Source organism: Microcaecilia unicolor, chromosome 7, assembly GCF_901765095.1.
Source record: "Microcaecilia unicolor chromosome 7, aMicUni1.1, whole genome shotgun sequence".
NCBI classification, from domain to species: domain Eukaryota; kingdom Metazoa; phylum Chordata; class Amphibia; order Gymnophiona; family Siphonopidae; genus Microcaecilia; species Microcaecilia unicolor.
Genome location: NC_044037.1, coordinates 230,506,225 through 230,528,466, shown reverse-complemented (window position 1 = coordinate 230,528,466; position 22,242 = coordinate 230,506,225). Strand labels below are relative to the sequence as shown.

Here is a 22,242-nt window from a genome sequence, read left to right as displayed (position 1 = left end):
CACCCAAGTGTCGATGCCCTTTATAGAATTCCCTCTTAACAGTACAAAAATCATCTGGACTGGATAGTATACATTCCAGACAGCTGTAAGAACTGAAAAATGAAATTGCAAACCTACTATTTGTAATTTGTGAACTATCATTAAATTAGTCTATGGCTGATGTAACACCATTTTTAAAAAGGGCTTTGAGCTGGGCCTGGGAACCATAGAATGAGAAGCTTAGCACCCATGCCACGTAAAATGGTATAAAATGATCACGAACAAGATTATTGAACATATAATAAGTCATGGTTTAATGAGATGAAGTCAAGATGGAGTTAGAACATAAGCATTACTATACTGGGACAGACTGGTGAACCCTTAAAATCAAATGAGAGTTTCCACATATTTATGCCACTATTTCACTGCCTTCCTGTCAGAAACCTGTTGTTTCTTGTGCATGTTTTCCTTTGGGTCCATTTCATATCATAAGAAATGATGGCATAGGTACGTAGAAGCTCTCTCATTTGATTTCAACACTTCAGTCAATTAGGTGGCCATAGCACATTAAAATTCCTATCACTTTTTGTCCATATTCCTTTAAACTACTCATCATAATATACTATCTGTGGGGTGATATATTCTTTTCTCTCTTAATTTACATTGTGTATCCTTTATGGTAAATGTTATTTACATCTTTCATACATTGAATTTTTAATTTACATTCCATACTGTTTATATAGCTTTTATACATATTTTTTTGCATTTTTATATGTATGATAGACTAATTTATGATGTGTATGGTATTTACTTATTTTTCTATCATTTCATTTATACTATGACATTTAGACAGAGGATTGGACTCCTAACATAGGCAGCTTGGCTGAAACACATCATCACAACACCAAGACTGTCATCACGGCCATACTCGATGAAATTTATACCCATCTGGAAAACAATGTGGTTTTGGCCATTGCCTTTCACCTTTCCGCCATGTTCACCCTTGTTGACCATTCCCTTCTACTTTTCTGTTTATCCTCTCTAGGTCTGACAGGGTCAATTCTTTCATGGTTTACTTACTTTCTGTCAAATAGTTCATATACTGTAGTCACTGCTGCTGACAAGTTCTCTCCCTGTCCCTTATCTTGTGGTGTCCCCTAGGGTTCTGTAGAATAATTTTATCTCTACATGATTTTTCATTCACAGCTTACCTTTGTCCCTCAAATTTCCAATGTCTGCAAATCCAGTTTCTTTGTCCTTCATCAGCTTCGTACAACTCGTCATTACTTTAGTCCTGAAATGTTTCATTCCTTAATCCTTACATTAGTATTAGACTTGACTATTGCAATATTATTTATTTGGGCTCTACTAAATCTAACATCAAGAAATTGCAGTCTATCCATAAAGTCGCTATTCACTTGCTATGTCATGCTCAATGTCACAATCATTCGTCTCTTTTATTACAGAAATTCCACTGGTTACTCATTAAGCAATGAGTAATCTTCAAACTTCTCACTCTTACATTCAAAGCCTTCAGACTTGGCCTTCTTCAATATTTGTCCTCACTCACCATCCCATACATCGTGGCTTGTCTTAATCATTCTGTCAACAATTGCTATTTGGTTCTTGCTGCTTCCAAATTTGCCCAGTTAGAGGTCACCAGACATCATGCATTGTTCTTTGCTGCCCCATCCTCTTGGAACTCACTTTCTGGCTATCCATACTGACACCTCTTTCAAAAGCTTTAAAACCAAATTAAAGACACAGCTTTTCCAACAGGCCTTTGGCCTCCCTTAGCCTGAACTTGATCTGGTCTGTAGATTTTCTCCATAGTTCTCTCCTCTTACCTTCCCTGGTATTTACTGTTTCTCTATTCCCCTCCTATTTTTTACCCACCCTTAAGCTTCTGTCAATTTGGTGTGTGTGTGTGTTCTTCTGCCTGTTACTTTCCTGTCAGTTAGTGTAGTTCCTGTGTTGTTTTTTTTTTTACATTGTTTTGGATTTTTATATACCGCCTAGATCTAATATAGCAATAAAGTATAACACGGTCCTTGGCAAGGCACAACTACAGTTGCACCATACTTGTGTTGTATTTTTAATAAGTGTAATGGACCATTAAGAACTGGCTTCCTTAGACCCTTTATTTGTTCCTCACTTGTTTGCTTGCTATATGTTCTACACCTAAGAGGACCTTTTCTCCTTCAGTATGTTGATAAGATCCCAAGTAAAAACAGATTTTATGCTGCTCATCCTAGAAATAAGCAGCGAATTTTCCCCAAAGTCCATCTTCATCAGGGGTGTCCAACCTCGGCCCTCACTAGGTCCAGTTTTAAGGATTTACCCACTAAATATACATGAAATCTGTTTGCATACAATGCAGGTAGTGCATGCAAACAGATCTGATGCATATTTATTTACTGAAGGAATTCACTCATGAGCAATAGACATTTACAGCAGTAAAATATTAAAATAAAAAGTATGGCATAGAATACTACTTACAATGTATAACAAGATAATACATAATATAACATTTTAATTGACAGTGTAGGATATAAGCAAAGATGGAACATATAGATAGGTAAGAGAGCAAGAGGAGTTAGAAAGTAAAGTGACTAATTTAAAGAAAGCTGCATATAAGATCAGAGAGATGGTTAATATATAGGTAGTTTCTCCACTAGTTTATCCTCCTGAGTGCTCCCTCACAAGCTTTCTGCTTCAAATATACCCCACAATCATCAGCAGCTTCCTTTGCTATAGCGATGTCTGTACTACAACAATTTATAAAAATTAATACATTGAGTCTAAATCTCTCTCATTCTTTACTCGTAAGATAACCTCTGCTCTTTGGCTATACTTTAACTTCATTGCTAATAAGAGGCCATGCTTATAATCAATACATTTTTTTAATAAGACCTGGAACCTTATGAAGTTCTCTGAGTAATTGCCAATGGCACTTCATCTTCCGATACTGGAGAATTCAACTTGTCATAGTCACACGACATGATTCTAGGAATGTCAAGAGCAGCTAAATAGGAGGCCTCGTCTAAACCCAAATCCTGGGGCTCTGCCTATAAATCAGTGTAATAATCCCGAAAAGCTTGTAAAACCTCAAAGTCACAGTGGAAAAGCTGTCCCAAAGCCGAATGTATAGAAGTCACCCTATGAAGGCCCCCGCCCCCCATGGTTTAACCAGTCAAGCTAATAACCATCCTGGCTTATTGCCAAATATATAGCAGTAGTAGTTATAATAGTGCACAGATTTTTTGGTATGTTGATGTAAGAGTTCATTAAACGCAGTTTGGGAGGCCAGAAATCGAGCTTTATGAGATGGCGTCAGAGAAGAACCGTATAATGGATGGTCTTTGCAAACCTGAGCCTCCAAATGAAGAATTGTTCTATCCTACATCCAATTTGGGCATGAATAATAAGCAATTATCTTCCCCCCCCCCCCCCCACTCAAGACCTCCTTTGCTGTCTCCCAGTAAAGTACTGGGTTATCTACATGTAGGTTATTAAAACATGCAAAATCCGCCCATTTTTGCTTAAGGAACATATGGAACTGTGGATCTAAATATAACTCTGAGGGAAATTCTCAATGTACTGCAGACTTCTTGTTCTATCCATACCATAGCATGAGCGAGACCTTGTAAGGTCCTATTTTAGCTGCTGTATTGTGAGTCCAAAGATCTTGAGATTGCAAAATATAATCTATACGAGCTTGCATATCATGGGCTCTAGAGAGGTGGGTGTAGTACCTCTCCATTGGGTGCAGAACACACCAAATATCTATCAGGTCAAGCAAGTAACAAAGCATTGGAACCCCTTTGGTTCTATTAATCAGCATGAAATTGTAGGTACCACATGTATCAATACCAGGATCATATACCCTATTGAAACCCCCCCTCCCCAGAATAAGGGGCATACCTATGTACTCCTATAGGGACTGTAAAAGCCGAGTGTTATGATTGGGGTCTGAACCCCTCTCAAACTTACCTCTTTCCTGGGGGTCAGCTTCTTAGCTGGCTTCTGTTTCTTTTCTCTGTCCTTTCTGAGCTGGCTCTCTCTGTGCTGGCAGCTTCCAGCAGCATGGCTCTAATTGTTTCACTATACTGCACCTGTGTGTGTGTTGCCTGAGTTGCTCTACCTCTCTTTGGGTGTACTGGCTTCAAGTGCTTCACGGTTTTGCATTGGTGTGGGTTGGGCCTCTCTGGGTCCGTGTGCTTTTGCCTAGGTCTAGGGAGTGTGACATCATCAGGGAGGGCCTTGATAAGGAAGTGGTGTTGTTTCCTTCAGGGCCTTTGCAACGGTTGTGTTTGCTTTAGGTAGGGTGGTGCAGTGTGCACTTCTGACTTTGTGTCTAGTTTCCCTGCTTGCTTTTGCTAAGGGCCAGGTTAGTGTTAGTGCAGTGTGCACTGGTGACTGTGTGTTTAGCTTTCTTGCTTTTCCCTCTTGGTTTTGGAAGCATTGCTGTGTGTAGGGCTTTGGAAGCTCTGTTGCTGATAGAAGTACTTCAGGGTTTGGTGTTGTTAGGAACACTGCAGAGTTTGCTGTTAGAAGTACTTCTGGTGTTTGTGCTATTGGGAGCATGGCAGTCTTTGCTGTTGGTGTTTGGTGCTTTAGAAGCACTTTTGGCTTATGTGTTAGCTTCACTGCTTTTTCCTTGTGGCTCCCCTGTCTTCCCTTTTAGTGCTAGGAGCTCTTCTGGTTGCTTGCCAGAGTAGTGCTTAGGAAACACCTTGTTAGTTGTATCTAGCTTGCTAGAGCAGTGCTTAGGTAGCTGGTTAGTTCTGTGTTTAGCTTATTAGTGTAAAGCTCTGCTTGTAGCTTGGTGCTTAGTAGCACCTGTGTTAGCTTTGTGTTTAGTTCCCTGCTCTGTTAGTTTAGGGCTTAGGAAGTCCCTTTCTTGAGCAGGGATTAGGAGCTCCTGTTTAGTATAGGGCTTAGGAAGTCCTTTTGTCAGTTTACTGTTAGGAACACTCCTGCTGGTTTAGGGCTTGGGAGCACGTAGATCAGTTTAGGTTTAGGAGCACTTCTGTTTCCAGTCCTGGTCCCTATGTCATCCGGTATCCAGTAAGTCCTGTCGGCTACTCGAACCTAGGAGCTCAACTCCTAGGGGGCTTAGTAGCTAAGTGCAGGTGAAGCTGTGTGGACCAGTCCGGTGTTCCAGTCCGGGGGATTCCAATCGAGTGTTCCAGTCTGGGGGATTGCAGTCCAGTGTTCCAGTTCTGTGTCCTCCAGTCCGGGGGATTCCAATCCATGTGTTCCGGTTCGCTGGGCAGTGCCTGCAGTCCCTGCCGGTGTGCTTACCCAGTGTTGGTTGGTGGGTTTTGCCTGCTGCTGTCGCTCCTCGTCAGCAGCCCAAGGGCTCATGTTTGCTCCAGAGCCCGGCCCTGCGGGCTCTGAACCTGAGAACCTGACACCGAGAGTAAAAGGATTTATTATACACATTAGAAACATGAATGTTACATAGCACATACATCTGCCTCACTACTGAAAGTTGGACTATAACATATCTGCCTTCCTTATCAGCAATAACCTTATGCACAGTAGCATCAAGCCCCTTACACAGCAGAATGGCTACCCCTGCTTTCTTACCCATGGCTGGAGATTCATAACATGCCCCCACCCACTATCTGACCAATATTTTATGCTCTACAGCTGAGTCTTCTGTAAGAAAACCACAGAGGCCTGACTGTCTGTTAAGCGCTGCCAGAAGTTTCTGTCTTTTAATAGGGGGGCTCTATACCTCCCACATTTTATGAAATGTTTTACATTCTTAAGTTATTCCACCTAAGAAGTACCAAACAAGAAAATAAAATAAAAAAAAAATTAGTACCTTGCTGGGAAAACATCCCAGACTCCATTCCCCCTGCCAAGCAGCAACTGTCCTTCCGCTTGATGTAAAAAAAAAAAAAACATTCCCTTCCTCCCAACCAACTCTCCTCCACCCAAAAACCCATCCCACAAGAATAAGCAAATCTAGCGCCCATTTCCACCAAGAAGAACCCTACCTCTCAGAAACCACTTCTCCCATTCCTTCCTTAGGGCCAGGTCCATGTTGTCACAGCCTCTCTATGGCTGTTTTCAGAGGCACCAAAAAGTATAGAACATATTCTGGTTTCCATGAACATATCTATATAATTCAGGAACAAGTCTACTCTCCCCCTAGGTAAAGTAGAATTCCATGTCCCTTGGCAAAGTTCTGAAAAGCAGGGTCTATCAAGATCCCATCGCCTAGGGAAGCTGAGAAATACTGAATCAATCTCAGTCCACAAGCCTCATCCTCCCAGAGAACTCTCTCAGATGTGTTGAATAGCAGAAGAGAATGTCAAAACCAAGAAGTAATACATCACCTACCTTTAGTTGTTCAGATTGCCATGCTGAGGTTGAACTGTCTCATAAGAAAACCCAAATGTGTCTCAAACGATTCACCAGGGAAACTGACACCGAACATCAGGTTTCTAGTTTTTTAAGATTCTACCATCTCTAGATGCAGTAGAACAGAGAGCACCAATTCTATCATCAAGGTCCAAGTTTCGTCCATTGCGATCTGCGAAAGGAAAACTTGAGCCTCCTACTGGTATAGCATAAATTCTTCGAGGACAAGCAAGCTCCAATATTCTCACAAGTGGGTGACACCGATCCGTGTCACCTGGTCCGGCACTTTGCCAAAGTAAAAAATAGAGCTTTGTGGAGCGCAAGCTGCACTCCACTGCGCATGCTCGAGTGCCTTCGCGCGAACACGGTCTCAGTTTTGTTTTGTTTTTTCTGCATGAGGAGAAGGTGCGGTTTTTCAGTCCTCTCCTCACTTGCCCAGGTCAAGAGAGCTTTTCAGTGCCTTTTGGCTATTTTCGTCCTCATTTTTTAATTTTCTCCTTTTAAACCTGTCCTTTATTTTCTTAGTTTTGCCTGGGTTTGTTTTCTTCTTTTTTGACGTAATTGGGCCGTTTTTAGGCCCTGACTCTGGTCGGGTTCTTCCCTTCTTTTTCCATGCCTTGCCCTTTTTAGGCACCATTGAGTCATTTAATTTGGCCGACAAGGTTTTCCCGTCCATGTGCACGAAGACTCCCAGTGGCTTCAAGCACTATACCCAGTGCAATCGGACTTTCTCGGGAAAGGACACCCATTCTTGGTGTCTGCAGTGTCTTGGGCCCGACCATAGCCCTGCTAACTGTGTCTTCACATGAAGAAGAGGACCCAGGTTTCCTGAGAAGCTCAATGAGAGAAGATTTTGGAGCCAAGTCTGGTTCATAGATGTCTTCATCAAGGTCGGAGGCATCAGCATCGATGTCAAGCATTGCAACGGTATCAGAAACGTCGGTAAGCATGGCTCTTTCGAGACCCTTAGACACTGGGAGCAGTGAGGCATTGAGTGGGTCTCCACCTGTCTCAAGGCCTCCTGCTGTGCAGCCCCCCCCCCCCCAGGGACCATCCATCAATGATGAGCCTTGGTGACGTACTTCGGGCGAAGGCCAATAAGAATCATTAGTCACACTTGACATATGGTGCTGGGAGCTCCAGGGCAAAGGATTTGGCACCCGAGAAGTGTCGGCACCAGGAGGATCGTTCTCCTTCCATACAGGAGGTACTGATGCGCCTGTCTCCAAGCAGCTGAAACCCTGCTCTCACATTGACCCCAGTGGTTCTGCAACCTGCTCTTCAACCGGCACCCCAGCTTTTCCCGGTGTCAGTCCTTGATAAGCGCATCCAGGCCTTCCTCCCTGAGCTGCTGGACGGCCTTTTGCAGATTGTATATAGTTTCAGGTTGAAGACTTAAGGGGAATGTATTCCACATGGAGAGGCCAGTCACACTAAATATTCTTATCCTAATTGTGTCAATGCAAGCGACTCAATGGATGACAAAACAGGACTCATTCATTCCAACACAACAGGGGCATAAAGTATCAACAACTATGAGACTTCTACGGTCTGTGCCCTGAGAAAGGCAAGGATAACTGTTCTCATGTTTGAAAGAGGGCCAAGGCGAACGCACATACACACTCACAGTGGCAGAGTACTGGCATTGGAGAAAAGAAAAAAAAATTGCCAGGAAATAAAATAGAACAAAGTCATCACATTAGCTTTCCACAGTTGTGGGGGGAGGGGATGAAGAAGGATTTCAGAGACCTTCAAGATGTACCTCTGCTCCACTTCTTTTTTATTTTTTTATTTTTATTTTATTTTAAACAGGAGCTAGAGCCAAACAAGGCACCTCCAAATTCAACTGAACCCAGGTATAAACTGGGTCAAGAGAAGCAGCCCAAGAGGACACCCTCAACTTGACAACACAGCAGAAATACTAGTTCAGGAAAAAGAAAAAACAAAAAAAAAGCCGTAATTGAAAAATTAGTTAGAAACCAAGTCAGGAATGGCACAGTTAGACCATCATCCATGGCGCCACAGGAGGAAGTTGGGTTTGAGAGCACACTGCCAAAAACCACCTGCAAGCAAGGCAAAGCCTGGCTGCTGTCAAACTGAGCACAAATCAAAACAAGTGAGGAGCACTGCCAAGCCAGAGATTTTACATTTTTCGTGTTACCTTGCAAAGACGAGGCTCACTTTCCAGGCAGTCAAGGCCCCTAGGCAGCATCAGAGGGCTAAGGTACAAAAAAAGACCTTCAGAAGCAAAAAGGAAACCCTCAGGGTCAAGGAACCAGGAGATATAAGGAGAGAAGGACCCTGCAACCCGGTTTGACACCCACAGGGCACAATGTGACCCCCCCCATGGGCCACAGCTCCAATGAGCGCTGGGAGAGAAGCACAGAAATTAGGAGTCAGACTGAATTACAAACACTGCTGACCCCAGTAACATTTTTTTTCTGCCTAGAACTAGAGACCCCATATTTTAGTCCCTTTAACTGTTATGTATTTGTGATTGCTTCTTAATGCAGGGCAAAGATGTTTTGATTTTTGTAAAAGTTTTATAAATAAAAACAAAAAACCACACCCATAACACATCAATAGTGATCTCCAAGCCATATGGAAACTATTGTCTATCAAAGCTAAAGCCCATCAAAGATTGACTGAGACACGATTTCTAGTATGTCATATCTTGTCCTCAGGACATAGTCACACCACCCAATTCTAGCTCTTACCATCTTTAGGGTTCCTGTCTTGCACTGATCTGCTTGCTATTTCGCTGATGTGTTAGCAAGTCTTTTTATTGTAGCTGTGCGGAAGTTAGCTACAAGGAGGGCCAATGGTTTTGACCAAGCTGCTGTTGGTCTTAACTCATTTAACAATTCCATTTACCACAAATGCCAAAAAGTGAAGGGGTGCAGTCACTTGTATCTCAACCCTTCTTGAGACAAAAAATATGTTTAATGCCTTGTAAATCATGCCTTTGCTGCAAGGTCATTGATGAAAAGATCCTGATTGGATTTCAAACCAGGGTCTCTTCCACAAGTAGTTGGCCAACTTCTACACTTGTTGAAACACCTCCCGTTTCAAAATAAAGTCAAGAAGTCAAACTGTCTTTTGGGCATGTTTTCCATAGGTTTCTTCAGGGCCCCATATGCTCTCTTAATGACCAGCACAGGTTCATCATTCATATTCCCCGTAACTGCCTCAGTAAATCTTGGCAAATCTCACAAGTAATCTTAATACTTTCTTTGTAATAATTCCCTTCAGAGATACCTCTCAGTGTTAGACTGCATCTTTTGAGACCTACATAAGTACATAAGTAGTGCCATACTGGGAAAGACCAAAGGTCCATCTAGCCCAGCATCCTGTCACCGACAGTGGCCAATCCAGGTCAAGGGCACCTGGCACGCTCCCCAAACGTAAAAACATTCCAGACAAGTTATACCTAAAAATGAGGAATTTTTCCAGTCCATTTAATAGCGGTCTATGGACTTGTCCTTTAGGAATCTATCTAACCCCTTTTTAAACTCCGTCAAGCTAACCGCCCGTACCACGTTCTCCGGCAATGAATTCCAGAGTCTAATTACACGTTGGGTGAAGAAAAATTTTCTCCGATTCGTTTTAAATTTACCACACTGTAGCTTCAACTCATGCCCTCTAGTCCTAGTATTTTTGGATAGCGTGAACAGTCGCTTCACATCCACCCGATCCATTCCACTCATTATTTTATACACTTCTATCATATCTCCCCTCAGCCGTCTCTTCTCCAAGCTGAAAAGCCCTAGCCTTCTCAGCCTCTCTTCATAGGAAAGTCGTCCCATCCCCACTATCATTTTCGTCGCCCTTCGCTGTACCTTTTCCAATTCTACTATATCTTTTTTGAGATACGGAGACCAGTACTGAACACAATACTCCAGGTGCGGTCGCACCATGGAGCGATACAACGGCATTATAACATCCGCACACCTGGACTCCATACCCTTCTTAATAACACCCAACATTCTATTCGCTGTTTTCTAGATCTAAAAATTCCCAGAAGGCTGATGTGTCTTTACTCATCCCCACCACTGTTTCACTGCGCTGAGGGTCTCTTCACTTGCCCACCCCACACCATGGCCAATTCCCCATGCTGGGCAACAAGGTCACTTTTTTTTTATTTTAGCTAGAGCTGTTTTTATATCAGTTGGAACCAATTGTATTTCAAGTTTTCAATTCTCGCTGAAGTGCCATTTAAAGTTCCCCTCTAGGGCCACTGTAGCATTTTCTGCATCAGCCATTTCACATGCATTGTTCATGCATGCCTCTGACGCCATCTTGCTTTTTTCTGTAATATCTCCTGTACCTTTTCCCCACTGAGAAACTGTAGCTTTCCAACTTTTTCTGATTAGTTAGAATCCTATGGCAGTTGAGTCAGCTTGGGAGGGTGAAATCTCTGTTGGTGGCGAGTTTTAGTAACTTTCTTAGCCAACCTGTCAGAGCTTCTTTATTTTGCTGCGATTCTCTGGGATGACCTCACTTTCTCAACCCTAGAGCAGATAATTTTGAGATGCTGTCTCCAACACTATAGTTCCTTGTAATTACAGAGTCTAACTAGGGCTGTATTTCGATAAGAATTTTAATTGAAATTAATCACACAGTTAATGGTATGTTTAGGGGTGGTGGGGGGAGATACCTTTCTGTGATTAATTGCAATTCAAATTTTAATTGACATGCAGCCCTAAAAAAATGGGAGTAATGAAAAGAAATATAAATTGAAAAGATTACAAATTAAAGAATGTAAAACAGCAGAATACCTATAAACAGCATTACAGTTTTCACAGCCTTCTTCAGAAAAGCAAGCCTAATTCTAACACACTAGCTACATTACTGATAACGTTTGCTTTGACTGTAGACAAAGCATCATTGTTGAAAATGTGTTTCCAATCAGAATTTTTTTTTTTATAATTTAAAAAGTATGGGCTTTTCAATGTTTCTAAAGAAACAGAAAAGTAGAAGCAATTTTTACTGATGCATCCAGGTGTATTACAGCTAGAAGCAATTTTTTAAAAAATTCCTTTTCAAATGTTTGGTCAATTATCAGTCTGGTAAGCATGTAGTTTTTATGTCCAACTACTAGAAGACTTCCTCTGTGGTCTTCAGTTAATGCCCCAGATAACACTCTCTAATGCGTCTATTATACTAGTTTTCTATGCCTTTTTTTCAGTTTTGCAGGAACCTCTTTATTCTTTTTTTTTTTAATTCTAAATAGAGTTGATGCTTTCTATCTTGTGGGCTTGAAGAGTAATTTGCTTATTAGAACAATAGCAACACATTCCTTTTCTGTACACAGCGAATGCTACATACCTGTAGAAGGTATTCTCCGAGGACAGCAGGCTGATTGTTCTCACTGATGGGTGACGTCCACGGCAGCCCCTCCAATCGGAACACTTTCTAGCAAAGTCCTTTGCTAGCCCTTGCGCGCCGATGCGCATGCGCGGCCGTCTTCCCGCCCGAACCAGCTCATGCCGGCCAGTCTCATATGTAGCAAGACAAAGAGAAGGGAAGACAACTCCAAAGGGGAGGCGGGCGGGTTTGTGAGAACAATCAGCCTGCTGTCCTCGGCGAATACCTTCTACAGGTATGTAGCATTCGCTTTCTCCGAGGACAAGCAGGCTGCTTGTTCTCACTGATGGGGTATCCCTAGCCCCCAGGCTCACTCAAAACAACCACCATGGTCAATTGGGCCTCGCAACGGCCAGGACATAACTGAGATTGACCTAAAAAATTTACCAACTAACTGAGAGTGCAGCCTGGAACAGAACAAACATGGGCCTAGGGGGGGTGGAGTTGGATCCTAAACCCCGAACAGATTCTGAAGCACTGAATGCCCGAATCGATTGTCGCGTCGGGTATCCTGCTGCAGGCAGTAATGAGATGTGAATGTGTGGACAGATGACCACGTCGCAGCTTTGCAAATCTCTTCAATAGTGACTGACTTCAAGTGGGCTACCGACGCTGCCATGGCTCTAACATTATGAGCCGTGACATGACCCTCAAGAGCCAGCCCAGCCTGGGCGTAAGTGAAGGAAATGCAATCTGCTAGCCAATTGGATATGGTGCGTTTTCCCACAGCCACTCCCCTCCTGTTGGGATCAAAAGAAACAAACAATTGGGCGGACTGTCTGTTGGGCTGTGTCCGCTCCAGATAGAAGGCCAATGCTCTCTTGCAGTCCAAAGTGTGCAGCTGACGTTCAGCAGGGCAGGAATGAGGACGGGGAAAGAATGTTGGCAAGACAATTGACTGGTTCAGATGGAACTCCGACACAACCTTTGGCAAGAACTTAGGGTGAGTGCGGAGGACTACTCTGTTATGATGAAATTTGGTGTAAGGGGCCTGGGCTACCAGGGCCTGAAGCTCACTGACTCTACAAGCTGAAGTAACTGCCACCAAGAAAATGACCTTCCAGGTCAAGTACTTCAGATGGCAGGAATTCAGTGGCTCAAAGGGAGGTTTCATCAGCTGGGTGAGAACGACATTGAGATCCCATGACACTGTAGGAGGCTTGACAGGGGGCTTTGACAAAAACAAACCTCTCATGAAGCGAACAACTAAAGGCTGTCCTGAGATCGGCTTACCTTCCACACGGTAATGGTATGCACTGATTGCACTAAGGTGAACCCTTACAGAGTTGGTCTTGAGACCAGACTCAGACAAGTGCAGAAGGTATTCAAGCAGGGTCTGTGTAGGACAAGAGCGAGGATCTAGGGCCTTGCTGTCACACCAGATAGCAAACCTCCTCCATAAAAAGAAGTAACTCCTCTTAGTGGAATCTTTCCTGGAAGCAAGCAAGATGCGGGAGACACCCTCTGACAGACCCAAAGAGGCAAAGTCTACGCTCTCAACATCCAGGCCGTGAGAGCCAGTGACCGGAGGTTGGGATGCAGAAGCGCCTCTTCGTCCTGTGTGATGAGGGTCGGAAAACACTCCAATCTCTACGGTTCTTCGGAGGACAACTCCAGAAGAAGAGGGAACCAGATCTGACGCGACCAAAAAGGAGCAATCAGAATCATGGTGCCTCGGTCTTGCTTGAGTTTCAACAAAGTCTTCCCCACCAGAGGAATGGGAGGATAAGCATACAGCAGACCCTCCCCCCAGTCCAGGAGGAAGGCATCCGATGCCAGTCTGCCGTGGGCCTGAAGCCTGGAACAGAACTGAGGGACTTTGTGGTTGGCTCGAGACGCGAAGAGATCTACCAAGGGGGTGCCCCACACCTGGAAGATCTGTCGCGCTACACGGGAACTGAGCGACCACTCGTGAGGTTGCATAATCCTGCTCAACCTGTCGGCCAGACTGTTGTTTACGCCTGCCAGATATGTGGCTTGGAGCACCATGCCATGCCGGCGAGCCCAGAGCCACATACTGACGGCTTCCTGACACAGGGGGCGAGATCTGGTGCCCCCCTGCTTGTTGATGTAATACATGGCAACCTGGTTGTCTGTCTGAATTTGGATAATTTAGTGGGACAGCCGATCTCTGAAAGCCTTCAGAGCGTTCCAGACCGCTCGTAACTCCAGAAGATTGATCTGCAGATCGCGTTCCTGGAGGGACCAGCTTCCTTGGGTGTGAAGCCCATCGACATGAGCTCCCCACCCCAGGAGACGCATCCGTTGTCAGCACTTTTTGTGGCTGAGGAATTTGGAAAGGACGTCCCAGAGTCAAATTGGACCAAATCGTCCACCAATACAGGGATTTGAGAAAACTCGTGGACAGGTGGATCACGTCTTCTAGATCCCCAGCAGCCTGAAACCACTGGGAAGCTAGGGTCCATTGAGCAGATCTCATGTGAAGGCGGGCCATGGGAGTCACATGAACTGTGGAGGCCATGTGGCCCAGCAATCTCAACATCTGCCGAGCTGTAATCTGCTGGGACGCTCGCACCCGCGAGACGAGGGACAAGTTGTTGGCTCTTGCGTCTGGGAGATAGGCGCGAGCCGTCCAAGAATCCAGCACAGCTCCTATGAATTTGAGTTTCTGCACTGGGAGAAGGTGGGACTTTGGATAATTTATCACAAACCCCAGTAGCTCCAGGAGGTGAATAGTCATCTGCGTGGACTGTAGAGCTCCTGCCTCGGATGTGTTCTTTACCAGCCAATCGTCGAGATATGGGAACACGTGTACCCCCAGTCTGCGAAGTGCCGCTGCTACTACAGCTAGGCACTTCGTGAACACTCTGGGCGCAGAGGCGAGCCCAAAGGGTAGCACACAGTACTGGAAGTGACGTGTGCCCAGCTGAAATCGCAGATACTGTCTGTGAGCAGGCAGTATCGGGATGTGCGTGTAGGCGTCCTTCAAGTCCAGAGAGCATAGCCAATCGTTTTCCTGAATCATGGGGAGAAGGGTGCCCAGGGAAAGCATCCTGAACTTTTCTTTAACCAGATATTTGTTCAGGGCCCTTAGGTCTAGGATGGGACGCATCCCCCCCTGTTTTCTTTTCCACAAGGAAGTACCTGGAATAGAATCCCAGCCCTTCTTGCCCGGATGGCACGGGCTCGACCGCATTGGCGCTGAGAAGGGCGGAGAGTTCCTCTGCAAGTACCTGCTTGTGTTGGAAGCTGTAAGACTGAGCTCCCGGTGGACAATTTGGAGGTTTTGAGGCCAAATTGAGGGTGTATCCTTGCCGGACTATTTGGAGAACCCACTGATCGGAGGTTATGAGAGGCCACCTTTGGTGAAAGGCTTTCAACCTCCCTCCGACTGGCAGGTCGCCCGGCACTGACACTTGGATGTCGGCTATGCTCTGCTGGAGCCAGTCAAAAGCTCGTCCCTTGCTTTTGCTGGGGAGCAGAGGGGCCTTGCTGAGTCGCACGCTGCTGACGAGAGCGAGCGCGCTGGGGCTTAGCCTGGGCCGCAGGCTGTCGAGAAGGAGGATTGTACCTACACTTGCCAGAAGAGTAGGGAACAGTCTTCCTTCCCCTCAAAAATCTGCTACCTGTAGAGGTAGAGGCTGAAGGCTGCCGGCGGGAGAACTTGTCGAAAGCGGTGTCCCGCTGGTGGAGCTGCTCTACTACCTGCTCGACTTTCTCTCCAAAAATATTATCCGCACGGCAAGGCGAGTCCGCAATCCGCTGCTGGATTCTATTCTCCAGGTCGGAGGCACGCAGCCATGAGAGTCTGCGCATCACCACACCTTGAGCAGCGGCCCTGGACGCAACATCAAAGGTGTCATACACCCCCCTCTGGCCAGGAATTTTCTGCACGCCTTCAGCTGCCTGACCACCTCCTGAAATGGCTTGGCTTGCTCAGGGGGGAGCTTGTCCACCAAGCCCGCCAACTGCCGCACATTGTTCCGCATGAGTATGCTCATGTAGAGCTGGTAGGACTGAATTTTGGCCACGAGCATAGAAGAATGGTAGGCCTTCCTCCCAAAGGAGTCCAAGGTTCTAGAGTCCTTGCCCGGGGGCGCCGAAGCATGCTCCCTAGAACTCTTGGCCTTCTTTAGGGCCAAATCCACAACTCCAGAGTCGTGAGGCAACTGAGTGCATCAGCTCTGGGTCCCCATGGATCCGGTACTGGGACTCGATCTTCTTGGGAATGTGGGGATTACTTAATGGCTTGGTCCAGTTCGCCAGCAATGTCTTTTTTAGGACATGATGCATGGGTACTGTGGACGCTTCCTTAGGTGGAGAAGGATAGTCCAGGAGCTCAAACATTTCAGCCCTGGGCTCGTCCTCCACAACCACCGGGAAGGGGATGGCCGTAGACATCTCCCGGACAAAGGAAGCGAAAGACAGACTCTCGGGAGGAGAAAGCTGCCTTTCAGGAGAGGGAGTGGGATCAGAAGGAATACCCTCAGACTCCTCGTCAGAGAAATATCTGATGTCCTCTTCCTCTTCCCACGAGGCCTCACCATCGGTGTCAGACACAAGTTCACGGACCTGTGTCTGCAGCCATGCCCGGCTCGACTCTGTGGAACCACGGCCACGGTGGGAGCGTCGAGAGGTAGACTCCCTCGCCCGCACTGGCGAAGCTCCCTCCGCCGACGTAGTCGGGGAGCCTTCCTGGGAGGCTACCGCAGTCGGTACTGCAAGCGGCACCGATGTCGGAGACCTCACCCCAGGCAAGGGGCCAGCCGGCGCCTCGCTCGACGGTACCGGTGACGCAAGCACCCCCGGTACCGGAGGGGTAGGGCGCAACAGCTCTCCCAGGATCTCTGGGAGAACGGGCCGGAGACTCTCGTGCAGAGCGGCTGTGGAAAAAGACATGGAAGCCGATGCAGGTGATGTCGTCAGAATCTGTTCCGGACGTGGAGGCTGTTCCGGGCTGTCCAAAGGGGAGCGCACCGACACCTCTTGAACAGAGGGCGAGCGGTCCTCTCGGTGCCGATGCCTACTGGGTGCCGACTCCCTCGGCGACCCAGAGCTCTCGGTGCCGACACGGGAAGGGGACCGGTGACGATGCTTCTTCGATTTTTTGGAACGAAGCATGTCACCGTTGCTTCCCGGCACCGACGAGAAGGACGTAGAATCCAGCCGTCGCTTCCTCGGGGCCGAGGCCGAAGGAGATTGGTCTCGGGGGGGCTGTACCGCGGGAGCCCTCAGGGTAGGGGGAGACCCACCCGAAGGCTCACCGCCACCAGCAGGGGAATGGACAGCCCTCACCTGCACTCCAGACGAAGCACCACCGTCCGACGACGACAGCAGACGAGGAGGTCTCGGTAGCACCGACGCAGCCCTCCGATGTCTCGGCCCCGATGCAGAGGGCCGATGCCTCGATGCAACCGGGGGCGAGGATGTAGGTCCGGGCGCCGACGACGTCGAAGCAGTCGATACTCCCGGTGCCGATGCCGACGAAGAGCCCGAGAACAAAACGTTCCACTGGGCCAATCTCGCTACCTGAGTCCGCTTTTGCAAAAGAGAACACAGACTACAGGCCTGCGGGCGGTGCCCAGCCCCCAGACACTGAAGACACGACGCGTGCCTGTCAGTGAGCGAGATTACCCGGGCGCACTGGGTGCACTTCTTGAAGCCGCTGGAAGACTTCGATGTCATGGGCGGAAAAATCGCACCGGCGAGATCAAAACTCGAAATGGCGAAAATGGCACCACAAAAAGAGGGAGAAGAAAACTTCAAACCGAGGCCTAAATAAGGCCTACTCCGACGACGAAAGAAAACTTACTGGGGCAAAACTAGAAATATAGGAAGGGGAACAGACCGAAAAGGTCTCCTTCCGACACCTTTTTTTTTTTTTTGTAAGCGAAGTCCAAAAACGACGAGCGAGGTCAACTTTCGGGGTGCGAACGGCGAAACACGACCGTACCGAGCGCGGACAAAAGAAGACTGGCCGGCACGAGCCGGTTCGGGTGGGAAGACGGCCGCGCATGCGCGGTTCGCATCGGCACGTGAGGGCTAGCAAAGGACTTTGCTAGAAAGTGTTCCGATTGGAGGGGCTGCCGTGGACGTCACCCATCAGTGAGAACAAGCAGCCTGCTTGTCCTCGGAGAAGTGTTTTTACATGGTTGGATTTGTAAAAGTTGCCTAAAATTATTAAAAAGTGCATTTGCTGATTGTTGTGGCCTTATAAAGCGTGTACCATTCTCTTCCTTTGTTTAGGCTAGCAGTGGCTTCTAGTACTTATGTAAAATATGAGCAATGTATTCACAGATCTGCAATGATACCCTGCTGCATCTTTTACTTGTACTAATGAACACTCTGCTATTGTCATTTTTCCTGCGTTAGAACAAGAACGCCAGCTGACCAAAACAAGCGGTTGTCAGGGATACTAGTGCAAACCACAAACCTGCTCTAAGAAAGGAAAAATATCCTCATTCCCTCATCTAACACTAAGCTGCTTCTATGTTTTGATTACAACCTTTTTAAGGTAATCACAAAAGACAATACCACATGAAGTATGAGGGTGATCAACAATTGTCAAGGGCTTTTTATTTTTTCTGTTTAAAAAAAGATGGTCTTTACCATTTCCTCAGGGAAAGGAGAAAGGACCTTTTAACTCACATGAGCTAAGCAGCACAATGTGCGGCAATAGCTCAGAATGTTCATATTGAATATCCCAATTTGTTCCGAAACAAATTTCCACATATTCATGCACACTAGTGATATTGTAACATTTGAAACTAAAACCTTCCAATCACCAACCCCCCCCCCTTTTTTTTTTTTTTTTAAAGGTCAAAATGTTTTTTAGATTCAGGTCCCACAGCTGCTAGGTAACAACTCCGCCCCCTCATGTCTTTCCCCCTGCCCCCATCTGCCCTGAATAATCTTGATTGGAAAAGGGGGTTGAAGAAATCCTGTCACTCCTGCCCAGTAACTGGCCTCTGGATTACTTCAGTTCAACAAACCATTGGTGGCTTGGGTCTTCCAAACCCATTTTTGGATTACAGAACCACTGGAGCAGGAGTAATGGGTGCGATTGCTCCATTCCCCTTTTTCAAACAGGATACAAGTACAGGTTTTGAATTTATTGCACAGTGGCTACTGTACTTTTTTTCCACTTTTGTAGTAATGTGCACATCCCTATTGCCCTTCCCTCCCTCCTCCACACGCTGCATAGGACACATCATAAACCCCCAAAATATTGTGGTATTTTTAATTGGGCACATTCGATTCAGTCAGTCATTTGTCATGGTGTTGCTGTTCCACTCTCTAGTCTTTAATGCACCAGTTAGTCCAAGGGCATAACAAGCCCACTTCAGTCTCCATGCTTAGAGCCATTCAAGGGGTGGAAGGATGGGCTAAACACTTAAAACCAGAAAAGAAAAAAGGATCTTACAGTTAAGATTTTATTGATACTTGAAACAAAAGCAATATCAGTTTTATAATTTGTCTGGGCTAAATTAAATTTCCCTTGTTTTGGAAGGAAGAAAGGCATCCCTAAAGTAAATAGTATAAACAAAATTATAAATAAAAAAAAAACCAAGTCCTTGGCAAAGTCATGCACCTGAAGAAATGAATTTACACAAAAATCGCCGTCATTGCAGGTTGATTTTGAAGTGGACTTTGTTTGCTATGAGTTGACTTCCAAAACTAGGAAGGTCTTAAAACATTTTAAAAATCTTAGTATTTAAAACCTCCATCTTTTCAATCCAAACCACTATTGTTCACTAGCACCTTGGTCAGATTTTATCTGTTTTGCTGAAGGTTCTTGAGCTCCATCTGCTTTCCCCAGGGTTCGTTTCTTGGGAGTAACTGGAACTTCTTCCTCATTTTTGAATTTTTGCTCTTTTAATGGTGGTTCTTCAGTTGTGTCCATTTCTTTCTTAGCACTAATTAAACCTACAAAGTATAAAAAGAGTTGGTTGAGTATAAGATAAGAATTATTAGCTTTGGGAAAACAAACATAAGCCTAAGAATGTTACTCTTAAGGTCTGGCCCGTTGTGGTGGTGGGGGCGTAAAAGGGTATTAGGCAAGCTGAAATTGGCTCCCAAGATGATTGTTTCACTTCATACTATTCTGGAGAAGTGTCCCCCACTACATTCCTAGCCCCCAGAGCCCCTCTCTACTATCTAGGGGGCACAAGTTACTAATACATCAGTGCAGACTGCTGAAGTTGATTTCCAGGTACTGGTCTTTTTCCCCTCCTTTACACCCTGTTTTTGAGCTCCATATTTTTATATTGTTAAAACTCAAATCATCAATATTTAATTCAGTCAATATACATCATATGTAAAGTGTGAAATAGCCACTCTGAATGCTATTTACCAGGATAGCAAGATATACGATTACATTTAAACAATCAGATTTGTTTTTAAAATCAACTATAAAGAACATCCTAGAAAACTGTACATCTTATGACAAATGCCAGACTGTCAATGCTGAAAAAAATTCTTAAGTCCACCCTGTATCCATAGAAGGAATTACAACATTGACAACATAAGAACATTTGCCTTACTGGATCAGACCAAAGGTTCATCTAGCCCAGAATTCTGTTTCCAATAGTGGCTAGTCCTGGTCACAAGCACCTCTGCATAAGCAATGGTTTTCCCCATGTCTACCTTAAAAGCTTATCCTCCAAGAATTTGTCCAAACTTTTTTTTAAACCACGGTACATTAACTGTTTTTAACATTTGCACTGGCAAGGAGTTCCAGAGCGTAGCTATGCATTCAGTGAAAAAACATTTTCTCCTATGTATTTTTAATGTGTCATTATGTAACTGCATGGAAGTATCCCTAGTTATTGTACTTTTTGAAAGAGTAAATTTATTTATTGCATTTGTACCCCACATTTTCCCACTTATTTCCAGGCTCAATGTGGTTACATAGTACTGTGAAGGCGGTTGCCAAGTTGGTTGATAAATACAAGGTTATATAGTGGTCAAATGAGGTAGGTGTGAATCAGGCACCCTGAGGGTCGAATGGAATAAAGATTGTATATTGTCCAGTACGATCATTGGTTATGCTGTGTTGCTGGGTGTGGGGATTTACGTTGGATCGGTGGGGTAGGTCTTTTTGAAGAGGTTGGTTTTTAGTGATTTCCTGAAGTTTAGGTGGTCATGGATTGTTTTTACAGCTTTTGGGAGTCCATTCCATAGTTGTGCGCTTATGTAGGAGAAGCCGGATGCATAAGTTGTTTTGTATTTAAGTCCTTTGCAATTTGGGTAATGTAGGTTTAGGTATGATCGTGATGATCCGATTCTGTTTCTGGTTGGGAGATCTATGAGGTCTATCATGTATCCTGGGACTACACTGTAGATAAGTTTGTAGACCAAAGTGCAGATCTTGAAGATGATCCGTTCTCTGATTGGGAGCCAGTGCAGCTTTTCTCGAAGGGGTTTGGCACTTTCAAATCGTGTTTTGCTATATATCAGCCTGGCTGCTGTTTTGGGCGGTCTGGAGTTTTTTTGTGAGTTGTTCTTTACATCCCGCATAGATTCCGTTGCAGTAATCTGCGCGGCTTAGAACCACTGATTGTATTAGGTTTCAAAAAGTTTCCCTTGGGAAGAAAGATTTTATTCGTTTGAGTTTCCACATTGTTTTTCTTGGTGTCTTTTGGTATTGGGGTGAGTAGGATGTTACCATATTGCTCGGGGAAGAGACCTTGTCGTAGCATGAAGTTTAGATAGGATGTGAGGTCTTCTGTGAAGTGGTCGGGGGGGGGGGGGGATTTAAGCAGATGACTGGGACATGTATCCAGTTTGCAGTGGGTGTTGGTGAACCTATGAGTCGCTTGTGTAACTGATTCAGTGGTGAGGAGATTGAATGTTGACCAGATACGGTCAGCTGGGTATCAATTTAACACTTACCTGTTGCACTCCATTCAGGATTTTATAGACCTCTATCTCTTCCCCAAATTAAGGAGCCCTGGCCTCCTTAGCCTTTCCTTATACGAGCTTCATTCCATCCCCTTGATCATTTTGGTTGTCTTTGTGCTTTTTCCAGTTCCACTACCTATTCTTTGAAATGGTGTCCAGAATTGCACACAATGCTCAAGATGCAGTCTCACCATAGAGCAATACCATTATGATACTCTGATGTATTCTCTATTCCTTTCCTAGTAATTCCTAACACTGTTTGCTTTTTTGGTCACGGCTGAATCTTGGGCAGATTTCAACATTGTCTAGGATGATCCTAAATGCTTTCTCAGTCGCAACTCCTAATGTGGAACCTAGCACCTTGTAGCTATAATTTGAGTTATTCTTCTCAATGTACATCACTTTGCACATGTCCACATTAAATTTTGTCTACCATTTGGAAGCCCAGTCTTCCAACCCTGCAATTACATGTCCACATGTGATTTAACTTCTTTAAATAGTTTTGTCTCAGCTGCAACTCTCAATCATTCCTAGTTCCAGATTATTTATAAATATGTTAAAAAGCACCAGTCCTAGTACATATCCTTGCAGCACTACACTATTCACCTTCGATAGAGAATTGGCCATTTAACTCCACTTTTTTCTAATCTTTTA

General features: G+C 45.2%; 1 protein-coding gene across 4 annotated transcripts in view; it reads right to left on the bottom strand.

Moving 5' to 3' along the window:
* Positions 1–19,104: 19,104 nt before the first annotated feature.
* The window catches only part of SSB (small RNA binding exonuclease protection factor La), an 85,552-nt gene continuing 82,414 nt past the window's right edge, over positions 19,105–22,242 (bottom strand). For all 4 annotated transcript variants that reach the window (XM_030208914.1, XM_030208913.1, XM_030208916.1 and 1 more), the window contains one exon: positions 19,105–19,611. In XM_030208914.1, coding sequence (XP_030064774.1) covers positions 19,430–19,611 — 182 coding nt within the window. In that variant the 3' untranslated portion in view covers positions 19,105–19,429. The remainder of the gene's footprint in view (positions 19,612–22,242) is intronic.